At 33.2% G+C, this 16184-nt stretch overlaps 1 protein-coding gene across 2 annotated transcripts in view; it reads right to left on the bottom strand.

Annotated features, from left to right (window-relative positions):
* Positions 1-16184, bottom strand: part of LOC145293743 (follistatin-related protein 5-like) — a 622029-nt gene that overhangs the window by 14976 nt on the left and 590869 nt on the right. For both annotated transcript variants that reach the window (XM_080140217.1, XM_080140218.1), the window contains exons 11-13: positions 14336-14619; positions 7040-7225; positions 4203-4383 (exon numbers count right to left, since the gene is read on the bottom strand). In XM_080140217.1, coding sequence (XP_079996343.1) covers positions 4203-4383; positions 7040-7225; positions 14336-14619 — 651 coding nt within the window. The remainder of the gene's footprint in view (positions 1-4202; positions 4384-7039; positions 7226-14335; positions 14620-16184) is intronic.

The following is a 16184-nucleotide window of genomic DNA, read 5'->3' as shown; positions in this document are numbered from 1 at the left end:
AATTTAAATTTTATGACGTGAAATGGTAGAATTTCAAATACATAATTTTTATTATATGCAAGACAAAGAATACATTAAAATAAGTATATCACCTCAGAGGAGAAAATATTAGCAATTATGTTTTATTTGCTGTGTCTAGTATATTTAGCAATTTTTATTTAGCTGAGATTGTCTTTAGAAAATATTACAGCCAATAATATTTTGTAAGACCAATAATCGCTGGGTTTCCATACGAGTAGTTCTAATGCACTACATTATTCTGAAGTATATATATATATATATATATATTTTGTGTACAGAAAGTTGTTAGTTGAGACAGGTCATTGGTACCGTCGGTTTCAAGCCCGATAATAAGGCCCGTTTAAGGTATCCTTATCAAGCTCTCTTCACCCAATATTCGTCTCTTCTCTTCAGCCAATATTCGACGAATATTGGCTGAAGAGAGCTTGATAAGGATACCTTAAACGGGCCTTATTATCGGGCTTGAAACCGACGGTACCAATGACCTGTCTCAACTAACAACTTTCTGTACACAAAATATAAGTACGCTCTTAAAATTTGGATTTTCCTTTTAATTGAGCACTCTGCTGGAATTCTTTTTCCAAAAAAACTAATCATATATATATATATATATATATATATATATATATATATATATATATATATATCACATTTATTGTATGCGTTCAAGCGAAATTTAACATAATCACATTTAAAGTACATAATTGATTGCTTAAAAGAACATTTTAAATAAGCATGTAGGCTTAAGAAACGCCCAGAGCGGAGAAAGAGACGAAATGGAGAGATGAAAATAAATTAAGTTTTCTTTTTTTAACTTTAAGTAAATTAAAGTCTTGACGCAAGCTGACATCGTTTAGATCTGAATTCTATAAAACATACTATTGATTAAGATGACCTAGATTTCCGTTTCATGTTTGTTTCTACTTTCAATAATCTGTTTAGTTGTGTTTTGCTTCTTAACGTGGAATGTATTAAGATCCTGGAATTACTTGCTGGTCTAACCGCACTAAAAAGAAAGCTGTGATTCATGAGTATACATGAACACACATACACACACACACGCGCACACACACATATATATTAATTTTTTATTCTATATATTTTTATATATGTTTTACATGTATGTATATATTTATATATGTATACATGTGTATGCGTACATTTACAATCATAATTTAAAATTCTGCATTAAATTAAATCAACCTCAATAATATTTCTATCTTGCTCAATTTCACCCTTTATGACCTTTATCTATCAGTTTTAAAAATAGATTTAGAAAGATGACTCTTTACTTGCACCATTCTCTTTTTCTCTCTCATCCTCCCTCAACTATGTTTACCCTTCTCCCCGCACATCCTGTTTTTTAAATAAACTTTCTACCTCTCTTTTAGTCTTTTCTATCATTTTTACTGTTTTCTCTCAACAATCATTTTCCTGATTTCATTTAGTATCTTTATTTAAACACCCTCTTTTTTTCTTGACCAGTTATTTTAAAAAGAAAACGTTGCATATCTTCACTTCTCCACAACCTTATGATTTTTCTTGAAGCTCCATTTTACCCTGGACATTTATATTTATACTAGCGGGGGTACCCGGCGTTGCCCGGGTGTTTGGAGGTGTGTTTGGCTTTGGGTAAATCAAAACACCCGGGTGTTTATGTAGGGGGGGGGGTTAAATAAAAAAGTTTTGGTAGGAAAATATGAGGAACAAACCCGATCCCTTGAGGCGAAGTTGGAAATTAAAGTGTGAAAAAAAAAAAAAAAACGTGCAACGTTAACCATTGGGCCACCGCGAAACACGTTTGAAATTATTTAACTATTTAGAATTGGCAGGTGCACCTTTTTTAATGACTTAATGAGGTGAACTTTGACTGCGAGACAGTATTTTATTTACTGCGAAAACGCTTTTTTATTTTTATTTTCCAAGATATTGCGGGGGGGGGGACCATCTCCCCATAACAATTGTGCAAATTGAATAGCAATTGTCTGATATAAGGAAAATTTCCACATTTTTCAAAGCTGATTGCTTTCAGACATTTCCAGCGATCGCGACCGGAAAAAATATCGCCAGAATTAGTGTCGCTTTTATTACATATGAGAAATATTTGGAATCAAACTCACCCTTGCTGTTATTTCAGATCATTAGAAACCATAGAAGCAACTTTTAGCTTCCCCTCCATCAAGGCCAGAAGTTTTGAGGAAATATAAGATATTTTGTAATTCATATCGAAAACTAAGAAAACAAATGACTATGATTGAAACATTCTATAGCTGTAAACAAATTGCCAAAGAATGCGCTCTGGATAATGAATGATCCTCTTAATGTGCGTCATTACGAGCAAATGTCACAAAGCTCACCACAGAATTCAGGTTATTACCTTTTCAACGAGCCTTCATTTGTTAAATTCTGATAAATAGTCGCTGAGATTGGTAACTTATAAAATTACCCCAAAAAGTGGTATATCTACAAATATATTTTAGTGCCGTGGCAAAGCCACAGGGAACACGACCAAGCAAAAAAATAAAAATAAAATATGCAAAATTCATCCCAAAGCAGAAATACTATATATATATATATATATATATATATATATATATATATATATATATATATATATATATATATATATATATATATATATATACAAATGTAGACAAATTGGGGCATATTTATAAGTTTCAAAATATAGGTTCTTTTTCAGAAATTCTCATAAAATTTTAACCATGTTATAGTATTATAATCTTCAAAAAGCCTGCAAATTCTCATGTAGTTTCGTCCCATAGTAAAAAGATATGAAAATTTGGCTACGAGTATAGATGTATACTGTTTTATATATATATATATATATATATATATATATATATATATATATATATGTATATTAGGAAAGTGAGAGATTATATATAATTATTTCCACAGCCAAAAAACGTCGCAGCCCACAAGAGCCATGAAAGCCAAATAACCGAAGCTGAAGTCCAAGACTCGAGTTTCGCTCTCATTTGGGTTCATCAGTCAGACATATCCGCAGCCGGGATTTTAAGATGCAAGAGGTTTGGGTTTCAATTCCCTTTTTTGGCAATTTTATAAGTTCCAAATCACAGAGACTATGTATCAGAATTTAACAAGTAAAATCTCGTTTGAAAGGTGATAACCTGACTTGTGTAGTGGGCTTTGTAACATTTACCCTTAAGGTCGCACATTAAGGGGATCATCTCTCATCAAAGATTAGTTTTGTTATATACATATGATGCATTTTTCTATCACAAAAAACATCATTTCTGAAACGATCGTGCAATTTATTCATTTTGTTTGTTCTTCCTTATGAAACCGATTTTTAATTTTTAATTTTAATTATAAATTATCATTCATCTTACTTAATATTAAAATAGCTCTAGGATACATATGCCTATCGAGCTTATTATATTTCTACATTACAACGAGCACTGTTTTCTTTTATTTTATTTTAATTGTATTAATGAAATTATTAATACATTAAAATATATTCTGCTCTTAAGACTTGTTCTAATCTCATATATATATATATATATATATATATATATATATATATATATATATATATATTCACCTAAACACATAGAAAGTAATAAAAGATAGAATTTGCAAATACATTAAAAAAAAACATAAGGAGGAAATATATCGGTGAAAATTAAATTGACATAAAGAATGGAACATGAATACAAAAATGTATGTAACAACCACGTCATAAAATAGTTGGAAGCGTTAGAAAGGCAATTACAATGCAATATATATATATATATATATATATATATATATATATATATATATATATATATATATATATATATATATATATATATATATATATATACCGGTATCGTTCGGAATTTTTTTTTTCAGCAGACGTTCATAGATTCGAACAAAATCGGTAAATCTCTGATTTGTTTTTTCCTCTTCTATATCAAACTTGTTTTTTTATTTTATTTCATCTTTCTCTACATTTTGTCTTCATTACATTCGATTTTATGACATATTCTCATTCATGCACATTCTCATTGAAAAAGATGTTTGCGTTATTCCGTGTGTTAACTGGTTATTTATCATTCCCTTGACAACGTTTAAGCAAATAACCAACAAAAATTCATATGAACGTCACATTAATAATATAGTGAATGACGGTCGTATTGATTTGTAAAACGCACCGAGAGGAATGAAGGCAATATGTTCCGGTTCACACTTGTATTGGTTGAGATCAATGTTCTTCATGTATTTCATTCCTTCAATGTCCAGCTTGAAGAGGCCGCGTTGACCAGTGTGCATCACATAACCATAACGGAAGGTCGGATGCAAGGTATTTGTCGGAGGCAAGAACATCTTTTTCACCTAAACACATAGAAAGTAATAAAAGTTAGAATTTGCAAATACATAAAAAAAAAACATAAAGAGTAAATATATCGGTGAAAATTAAATTGACATAAAGAATGGAACATGAACACAAAAATGTATGTAACAACCATATCATAAAATAGTTGAAAGCTTTAGAAAGGCAATTACAACGTTACAGATAGAACCGGCATGAATGTTAGTGAAGCACGGTCTTCAAAGTTGTATTTTCAAATTTCGGAACGGTGTATTGGGCCACTGTTTTTAGGTTAGGTTTAGGAACACACTTCCCTAATGTGAATTACGCGTGCCCAACGCACCGTTCGGACATTTGAAAATACTACCGTGATAAGAAACACACAGAGTTCTATTTATTGATTCTATGCTCCGACAAAAAAAAAAAAAATAAAAAAAATAAAAATAAAAAGGAAGAAGAAATGCCGAGGATGAAATTTGACTTCGAAATATATTTATAAATTTCAAACAAAAATACATATCTGTTTATTTTTGTAATAAAGCGTTGTTTTGGCTTCCAACGTATCTAATACTATTTTATTTTAACGCCGTTATATGATGTTTCCTTTATATAAAATACGTCATGTCTTCTATATGTACATCTCACTACACAACAGATTTGGTGCTCCACTATTCAACAGAAGGTTATAGGTGAGAATTAATACATGTTATTAAAGGAATAGAGGCCGAGGGGAAAAAAGTACACACTATTTAAGATGGGGTATAGTATTGAAAATAGTAAGTTTCATCGACGCGAAGTTCATTCTGCATCGGTATTGCCTCTTAAATTCCAACCATTTCGACACCGTCATAGTAGCGATGAAAACGTCCTGCTGTTTGAGCTATACCGTCTGGAACTCCAATTCACGACAGAGCCATCCTTGGCAAGTAGTTAACCTGCCCATCTATGTTTAGCATTTGTAGATATGGTTTACTCTAGTTTGCTTGATTATACAAGTGTTTATTTTTATTGATCAAATAGATTTAAATCACCTCAGTATAAACAATAACCGAATACGTTCTATTATAACACTGATTGAAACAAAAAGTGCTTGGATAATAATAAAAAAAAATGCTCATTCATAACGTTGCCATCACAGAGATTTATTTCAAAAAAGGTTTATTTCAAAAAGGTTTACTATTAAAAAGAGGGGTTTGTTATTGGCACCAAGCTGTATGGGCCTTAATCCGGAATGACCTCATAAAACTTGTGCACCCTCAACGTGTATACCCATCTCATCCTCACAGTGTTTAAATTCGTACGCACCGGGAAGCCTTCAAATAAATTCGTAATGTTAGACTTTTAGCTTTCCCCTGTTCCCGGCTTCTATAACTATAATAAAATGCAGAACTTTAAATGTAATGTGAACAGACATCTAGCTGCTCAACTTCTAACATAGTCCCCTGTAGATCTGAACTAAAATAGTAGCTTCTTTCGTGTAATATGTCTTATTTTGGGTTTATAAGAGTAAGTAAAAGCAGATCTGTCGTCCTACGCTCCTCGCTGACTCCGCACGCGGCAAGCAAATATCTGTCAAATGCTCCATCTTTGACCCCCATGTCTTGCTATTTTTTGTGACGGAGGTAAATACTAGCAATCTTACAAGTGAACAACTAGCTACGATTAACGGGAACGGCTTAATACAAAGTAGACAATCCCAAGGCACGATCGTCGTGAGATATTTGAAAGCATCAGTAGAATACCATCAAGAAGTCTGAAATACACCAGCAGACCCCAAGTACCACAAGGGACGTTCCAAAACTAATGCATCCTATTTTTATTCCCCCTGAATTGATCAAAGGAGATTGCAATTTGCATTGTTATGGTAACTGAACTTTCGAAAGTTTAAATCTCGCCGATGCAGATACACACGTTATGAAATTCTAAGAAAACAACCCATATCATAGACGTACGTCAAAAGCAGAGATGCGTCATTGAATTCTTTCATGCAGAAAAATTGGACCAATCACCGGTGCCTGTTGAACGTTTACTAGGCCGATGCAGGTGTGGCGTTTCTCTATATCTATTTGGAGACCGTCGCCCCCTTAAGAGGAAACCTGTTTAATCTATCTTGCTTGTTCAGCGTCTCACACCCAACCTACTAGACTTTACTCAGTTTATTCAAACCGGAAGTCCTAACACTTCACGTCCGGTCCCCACTCGGATACTTCCGGTACAAACTGGCCGGTCAACCAAGTTTGATACATGTCATAGCATGACTCTTTGACCATTTCTGCACCTGCATGCTCGCTCAACGTATTGTTTCTCACGATTCAATCTCTGTTATTTACTCCGATAGACAGATAGATAATTAGATAGATAGATAGATAATTGAATAAATACTTTCTACTCGGTGTTGCCCGGCGGTTATCTAATAATATTAGTAAGTCGATACACGTGTCCGTGTGACGCCCTTGAACTGTCGCAGTATATAGAAGAAAGTAGCAGGCAGCACCTGGTATTTGCAAATCGTTACCCATCTGGTACCGAGAAGGCTCAACATCACTTTACCTCATAAATCTAACTAGAACAACAGGTGTGTCAACATAATTACAACATGATTCGGTATTAAACAACCAGAAAAGGGTTTGTATGCCGTAAAACAAAAACAAAATCAAAGAAATGTGAAATATTTCTTACCAAGTCAAATCTGTTTCCAATCGGCTGCGTGTGGACGGCGTGGTGCTGTTGGTCCTTTGAAGCGTCTCTGATGACAAGAATTGTCTTTGAGCCAGTGTCCTCCTCTGAGTTCCAGCAAAGCACCCACACTTGGTCCAAATTCTCAATGTAATGCAGTGAAACAGGGTCTTTGTCAGTATTGATCACCTATGAACACACAAAAACACAGAGATAATGGAAACAGAAAAAAACACTAAAAAAATACTTTTTAGTTACAGACTAGCAGAAAAACACAACGTTGCTCGGGATTAAATTCGGATCAACGAATGTTCTACACTTTTATTGTCATCGCCCATTTTTCAACTAAATCGATTTATTACCTACTCTAGTTGGGGACCCACCTGCCACAGAGTAACGGGAGGAAGCTTCACATACCTCCATGCAGTGACTTTGTATGCAATAAATTGCAGAATGGAGAAAACAGAATGTATGTCTACAGCTAACTCACAGTTTAACCTAAACATGACTATTCATAGTAAAGCCAACGAAAAGGTCCCCCAATTCATTTATTTAGGGCATAAACTGATTTTCTGCAATGATCACGAGACGATATTGAAAAATAGAATCGGGCTGGGTTTGGCGGCTTTTCCAAAACATAGCAACATTCTAAAATCAAAAAGTTAAGGTAAAAGGTTATTTAATTTATGTCCTTCTAGTAATTTTATATGACCTTGATTGTATCACATGAATTTAACAACTAGCCAATCGCATTGAGGCGTTTCAAAATCACGTAATCTGTTTCATTACTGAACATCGCGTGATCGAAAAAAACAAAACAAAAAAAAGCAACAAAAAAACAAAACAAAACAAAAAACAAGAAAACAGAATATCCACTATTATTTAATTAATTGGAATTCATTATTGAGATGAGTATTATCTATTCATTTATTTATTGCGGAATGTTATCCTCATCTTTTTTTTTGATGAGGGCAATAGTCCGCAATAAATAAATGAAAATATCCACTCTCCGTCCTACTATTTCTCCTCCCCTCTATTTGACAAAATCAAAAGTAAAACCTTTAAACTTTTTGGCCATGTCAAACGATCAATCACTGACCCGTCAAAGTTATGCTTTGAAGGTAAGTTAAAAGGCAACAGAGGTAGAGTAAAGCCAATGGAAAGGTGGAGAGAAAATTTTATTCTATCAACAGTAATGCGTCCATCAACGAACTTGCCCTGGATCAGAAGGAATGAAGAAAAATAAGTCACTTGGGTTCGCATTCCGCACCAAGCGGAAGATGCGACTCATGATGACATTGCAGTTTACATTTATAAAATTATTGGTTTGAATCAAAGTAAAAAATGCCAAAAAAAAAGTATCATGGTTCAATTCTGCTCTAAACAGAAACATTCATTTGAAAGCGCCTCTGTCATATAAAAGAAACTAATGTTGGTCTTATACGACGGAGCTCTTTGCTTGTAAGATGATAAAGTTTCCCAAATGCTAGACTGTATCAGAACGTTTACGTACTGTTCCTTATTCAACTGGATCTTTTGATTATCGATTCTTGATATTTGTTGGGGAATTATCATAAAAAAAACTACATAAAGTACATTTATGTGAAATTTTATAAATTTTCGCCCTAGCTGTGCTGATGTTCATAGGGAAAGAACACAGACACACAGACAAAGTACATATCGATCATTTCTAGACGTTAGATACCAGTAAGACGCATTTCCAGTGATATGGTTAAACTAAATTCAATTTATCATCATTTATTATTCATGTCGTTCAACATGCTAAGCCATTAACTTACCTCAGAACAGCTTTCTTAATTTAATTCTGCTCTCATTTGAGGAAATTGTTTTTGTTATAAGCGCCCCAATATAATATAATATAATATAATATATATATATATATATATATATATATATATTGTCTCTGCTTTATCGTTATTTTCATGGCAAGTTCTCGGCTGAGCTCCAATCTATGGTCCCCCCTCGCCAAACTTTCACAAGAAGCACCCGTCTAGCAGAAAACACTGTCAATAATTTCCCCCACTCCTTATACATGCCTAAACCTAAAATTAAATTCCATGAGCAAAGCTTCTTTCTTAGAACTGCACGCCTATGGAATTGTCTTCCGTTTTCCTGCTTTGCAGCTGACTACAATATGGTTGTGTTCAAGTCTAACGTAAACAAGTTTTTGATGAGTCGTTCCATATAAATTAACAAATTTACCGAATTTCCATTACTAACGATTACTATATTGTCCAATTTCTACTGTACACTTTTAACCCTTATGCTCGAGTGGCCTCTTGGCCTTGATAAGTGGTGATGCCTATGTAATATATATACATATATCCATATACACACATACATATATATATATAGATGGATATAGATATACAATTATATAAACTGTGTCAATCGCTTTATTGCAGATTAGTAAAATATCAATATTTCACTAAATATACGTCACACAAAAATGAAAATTGTATCATCACAGAATTGTTTCAAGGTTAGTTATTTCCCAAAATCGTATTCAAATCCATGCGATATTCACAAAGTTATAACATTTTATTTATTATCAAGTTATTTATACTGTCCATCGCTTTATTGCAGGTTTTTAATGCCCCCCCCCCAAAAGGGGCGATTATCGGTTATCGAAAAAGAAAGGATTGTTGCTGGACTCGCGAAAGAATTGTTCATCAACAGTTAAGCTATGGAGGTTGAAAGGGATCCAAGAAGTTTGGCTTCATTCGTGAACAACCCCAACACCAAATCCAGAAAGGATAAGGGCACCAGGAGAAACCTTCACATCGTAGGGAAATCAACCGAAACCCAAGCAGCATCAGTGCTTTCTTTTTTTGCAAGAGCTGGAATCGCTCCAAGATCCAGACCCTATGTAATGAGTTGAATGAGATGGCAAAGAACATTAAAACTATTCAAAGACCTCTATTGAGCAAACAACATAGGGAAAACGAAAGGCTTGGGCACAGAATTACATGAAAATGGATTTCCAACGTGTCCTATTTACAGATGAGACCCGTGCTACTCTTGACGGTTCGGATAGATGGGCCAAAGTTTGGAACTCGAATGGAACCCTTACAGAGTTCATCGCCAAGGAGGTTGTGGAGTCATCATGTTTTGGGCGGGAATCATTAAGGATAGGTTCGTTGGACCATTCCGAGTTTCAGAGGGTGTAAAACTTATCCACAATGCGAACACAACCCTTTTGGATAAACATTTTTCACCATGACTAGATGGCCTACCATTGTCATGTCGCTTTTAGATGATTTTTATGCATGACAATGCATCATCTCATTCTGCTAGGACGACTGCAGACTTCATTAAATCGATGGGCTTCTTTGAATAAACTCTCATGACCTGATCACCGTGTTCTCCAGATCTTAACTCCATTGAATATCTCTGGTCAATATTAAGAAGAGGAGTTTATGAGGGAGGAGAGCAATTTATTTTCAAACGTTGCCCTGTAGAGAACATAGTTGATATTGCTAGAGCCATACCTCTTTTTTGAGATCAAACAATTGACTTCCCTGGGGGGAAAATAGTTGTTTTAAGTTATTTAAAAAATCGTTGATATTACGATAAATAATTCATTAATTTGAGGCTTAGCACCTAGGATGTGCTTTTTCTCGTTAGTCTTTGACAAAAAATACGTATAATATATATATATATATATATATATATATATATATATATATATATATTATATATATATATTATATATATTATATATATTATATATATATATTATACGCAGATCATCATATAATGATTAGATCAATCTGACAGACGTTAAAGCATTTAAAAATAAATGTTTAAAATTAAACAGCATTTATCGCGGTTAACGGTAGCCGAATGGATTAGGTCCTTGCTAATGAAACCATGGATGGCTTCTGCTGCCGGGTTCGAATCCAAAGACTGGTGTTAATCGTGACATCCTGTACTGACGATTCCCGAAAGGATGAAACATTAGTGTCCGTAGGTATTTAATAATTACTATGGTAAATAATTATATATATATATATATATATATATATATATATATATATATATATATATATATATATATATAAGCATATGTATATATATATAGAGAGAGAGAGAGTTACATGAATAGCTATAGGTATATATATATATATATATATATATATATATATATGCTGTCATTCAGGAAATCAAATTAACCAAAAACAATGTTAAAAAATCATTAGTTCCTTATTTCAATTATGTTAATGCTTTCTTGGTTCGCGCTCGCATTATAAATTGCATTATTAAACTAAACGCTCAGTTATGGTTCGATGCTGTAAACATAGAAAATTCACAAAGAGAAAACTGAGAGCTGCACATAATTCAATAATTTGTATACGAAGATTTGAATTTGTGCAAATACTGCAATAGCCGAGAATACTGAATCGATCACTGCTTTGGATTTTGTTTACATCTTGACATGTTTTGGTTTGGAAATGATGATAATTCGCTTAGCAAATGTGTTCTTTGTATGATCGCATACTTTTTACGAGTAAAAGTCAGTCGTTATTCACATATAAATACTAAAATAAATTGGATAGAATATATTTGCGTTTATTAAATTAAAGGAAAATCTTAGCAAGTGTAGAATATTAGATTAGTGTAAGATTTTAGTGTTGTGTAGAGATTTAAATTTACTATAAGGTCATGATTTGATATACTCAACGAATCTTTGATCTACGAACTTGAAATTTGGTATATATGACATTCAGACACGTGGAAAACTTTAAAATCGTTTTTGTTTTTATCCGGATAAATGACTGCTAAAGTGGTCACGAGTACGCATGCGTGAATTCTTCACATGACAGATTCCTTATGTTAAAAACAGGTAGGTTTGAAAACACTTTTCAAAGATCGTTTCCAACTGATTCAATTGTTATCCTACTTAACTCATTGCCTTTAGGTTTTGGTTTCGATATCAGCTCGAGTATTTTTTTTTATTTACAAGAAGTGAACTGTATACTATCGATGAGTATTTTTCGACTAGGCAACGCCTGACGGCCTGTTGGTTTACAAGAACATACTATCTTCAATCTAGAACATACGGAATATTTTATAATGTATTTCGCCTGATGAAAATACGAGGCAAAAACCTTGATCAACTGATATTAAGCTTAATAATTCAAATTCACGCTGTCTTACACCAAGGAAACAATCTCTAATACATTTCATGCAAGCTAATGGCGATCCTCTTGATTGGAACATTTGCTTTTTTACTTTTCAAACTTTCACTTTTTATTCCAATTCACTTTCACCGCACCAATTCTACTAATTCAACCTGAAGATGATTCGCAATCGAATCGAAAGCGCTAGTGATTCTTATGGAACTTTTATTAACATCTTCGATTTCATTTATACAAGAAAAACATTATTCGAAAAGTCGAAAACTAAAACCAGAATTATAAAGCTAAGTACTTCAGTTGTATGCAATTATGTTAGCTTGAATTAAAAAATGATGGCTTAATATACCAATTATATATATATATATATATATATATATATATATATATATATATATATATATATATATATATATATATATAAAATATATATGGCGATTAAGATACACTGAATATTCCGCGTTTCATCTACTCTAGGACTCTTCAGGCTTATGCGCATAAGCCTGAAGGGTCCTAGAGTGGATGAAACGCGGAATATTCAGTGTAGCTCAATCGCCATATATATTTTATAAATTACTAACTAGCTCTACCTACGTATTGAGCAGCTTTGAAGTAAATACTTAAAGTTTACGCATAAATCTATACTTTCGTATATTAATTTTATGTGAGTAAATTAAGTAGTTATATATATATATATATATATATATATATATATATATATATATATATATATATATAACTGGTCGTAAAATACGCTCAAACATGATATTTGAATGTATGCAGATGGTGTATGTATTATTGTAGAATCAATTCTTTTACTGCTCTACTGATTAGTATATATTACAAATAATAATTTGACCGGTAGAGGAATCCCCCCCCCAAAAAAAAAATAATAATGATAATGTCGTTCATCAAATTCCGCTGATGTTTGTTTACAATATCACGTCAGCTGATATTTGAGCTTGACGATGAATGCCCTGGAAGCAAATTTGATTACTTTTTACTTTCAAAACATGCAAACGAAGAAATTATTTACGACGATTTATAAAGGTACTTCTTCTTTTTTAGTAAATTGTACTCATTAATAGGAAACAAATTACAAATAAAATCTTGAACAGGAAGTCATTCTGTTGTTGAATCCTCTACCACTGAGCTATATTTCCAGATTATAATAAATTTGTTATTTTAAGAAAAAAAAAATGATCTGCTGAGATTTTATTAGTTTTTTTTGGCCGGTGTAAGTTAAAATATTCCCCTGTAAAATTTCCTTTTTATCTATTAAAGAGAAAATACTATTTTCGGATGTTTTCAATTTTCGATTCTTATCGGATGAATTTCTCCACAAAATATATCTAAGGACACTGCCAGACATATCAGTTTGCTCTGAGTGAAATTTGCAAAAAATGCAGTCATTTCGGAACTTATGAGGAAGGAACTCATACACACTCAAAGTGATTTTTATGTATGAGTGTAGATGCAGATACATGCATATATATATATATATATATATATATATATATATATGCATGCGCTGAATAAAATTATATATAAAATACATAATATTTATTTCGGTACATAATAAAAACATCTTAAATCTTTAAAATCTTAGGCAGATGCGTATATATATACATATACACACACACACACATATATATATATATATATGCATCTTATATATGTGTATATATATACATCTTATACATAGATCATCGTATAACGATTAGATCACTGTCTGACTGACGTAAATGAACATTTAAAATTAAAATGTTTAAATTCAACGTTATTTCACGCGGTTAATTAATTCGGTCTTCGCTAATAGAGCCAGAGATGTCTCGTGTTGCGGGGTTCGAATCGTTCGACTGGTGCTAGTCGGGATACACTGCACTGAAGATTCCCGAAAGGATGAAACACTAGTGTCTGGAGTTATTTAATTATTAATGTAAAAATATAATTATATATATATATATATATATATATATATATATATATATATATATACATATATATTGAATAAAATTATATATTAAATACATAATATTTATTTCGGTACATAACAAAAACATCTTAAGTCTTTAAAAAGTCGTAGACATCTGCTAGCGGTCACTGCCCCCCAGGTTAGGAAACCTTTTCTTTTACGCACCTGGACTGGATTCCATCTGCGAGTTATTTCCACGACAACCACTCGGTTTTCTCTAGGTTGACTGATATAGATGAATTTGTCTCTCACATTGACAGTTGATCCCCAACTGCATGGATGGGTTGGCTCACAAAGTGACAGGGGCCCATCGAGGGCCTCAGGTATGTATTTGAAGTTTCCATAATCCTGCTTCACTTCTCGTCGGATGGCGCATTCATTTGGCTCGTACACAATGTATCCGTCTTCATGGAAGACCAGGAACGACTCATGGAATCGGTTTGTAGTCACTGTAAAACAAACAAGGAAAGTAGAAATTGAATAATTTTACATAAAAAAGTAAAGTAAAACTCGAATGCATATTACTGTTATTTTTCATTGATAATAAAAAAAACATTTTAGGCAGTAAAACATGCAAATGTTATAGGTCTTGAATTAAATGAGTGCTTTATGCCAAATCGCAATCAAATCAACTTATATAGATTCATTATGCATCTTAATAATTATTAGTGCATTTACTGCTGGTATTTCGAGATAAATCTCCTTTTCAAATAAACTGAGTATACGGCTGTATATAAAAATGGTTGTATTGTTAAGATTCGCTGAGAATCTTGTGCTTATCAGAGAGTGTTCGGTGAATAAACAGTGCGTGTTTAAATTATCTTTATTTATAGAAACATTATTGGCTACGTCTGTTCATACATGTTTAAAAAGTACCTCTGTTTAGATTGACCATTTCTTCTGTCTGAAAAAAAAAACAATTCTAAAACCAAACTTGAGGCTCATTCATCTTATATAACACCGTTTTAAAGATATACTTTAAGCTATAACGTCACAGGAACAAACAAACCAAAGAAAGAAATAAAGATCTGACTCGACAATTTTTAAGTGCAAATGAAAAGCATTTATTCGTGGTTCTTCCAAAAACAGCGCATTTCCATTATATTTCAAAAGCCTTTTCGCACACACACGTGTGCTTTTTAAAAGTCTCTGTCACCGCCACGTCACGTTGACGCTAGCCAGCGCTTTCTCACTTTCGACTTTCACACGTCCATGTTGCCCGTCGTACAACTTGCGTCCCCCCCCCGTCAACCACATGGCGTTTTTTTCTCTCCTTTTCTTGTGATGCAAGATCGTACGCACTTACTAATTTGCATAGAGCTTTAAAGGCTGCTGCAGCTGTTAATATTTTCGTTAGCCAGCAATCTTTCGGCTGCTGCTGATTTACTCACACGCGCTCTGTTACAAAACCCCAAAGAAGCAAAATGGAGAAGAGAGTCTTAGTAGTAGGAACAGGCAGAGGAAATAGAAACTAGAAAGACGTGAAGAAGAGAAGGTAAAGAGCAGGTTAGTCAATATAATTTACTTGCTCGTCTTATCAATTAGCCAATCGCAGTGAGGAGATTTTATGGTTGTTTTAAAGTGTATTATTCTAGGCACTTCGGTTCAAAAGATGTTACTGTTTTTACTTTTATCATTAATAGTAAATCCGTGTCTAATATTAGGTTGGTGCAAAAACAATATCGTTTTCTCACATATGTTACTTCTATATATGACTAGCGGGGGTATCCGGCGTTGCCCGGGTGTGTCGCACTGGCGAAGTAAGGGTTAGCCGATGTCACCATCGCGCAAGCAGAAGTTGCGTGCGTCGAATTTAAGCATAGTCAATCGAACCTACAATGATTTAAATGCTTTTCCGCTTTTCTGAACAGTTTCGCTTTATACGAAACAGCCAAACAAACATCCGAGACGACGCCATGGTTGGAATTTTGTTTAACTCGATTAAAAAAAAGATAGAGACGGTGTCCTTTTGCGAATCTGAGATATTATGATCTGGGAAGTATGCGAAAACTTC

The sequence above is a fragment of the Euprymna scolopes genome, chromosome 15 (assembly GCF_053919585.1).
Source record: "Euprymna scolopes isolate OS-2025 chromosome 15, ASM5391958v1, whole genome shotgun sequence".
Taxonomy (NCBI): Eukaryota; Metazoa; Mollusca; class Cephalopoda; order Sepiida; family Sepiolidae; genus Euprymna; species Euprymna scolopes.
Note: the sequence above shows the minus strand (reverse complement) of the source record. Positions and strands in the feature narration are given on the sequence as shown.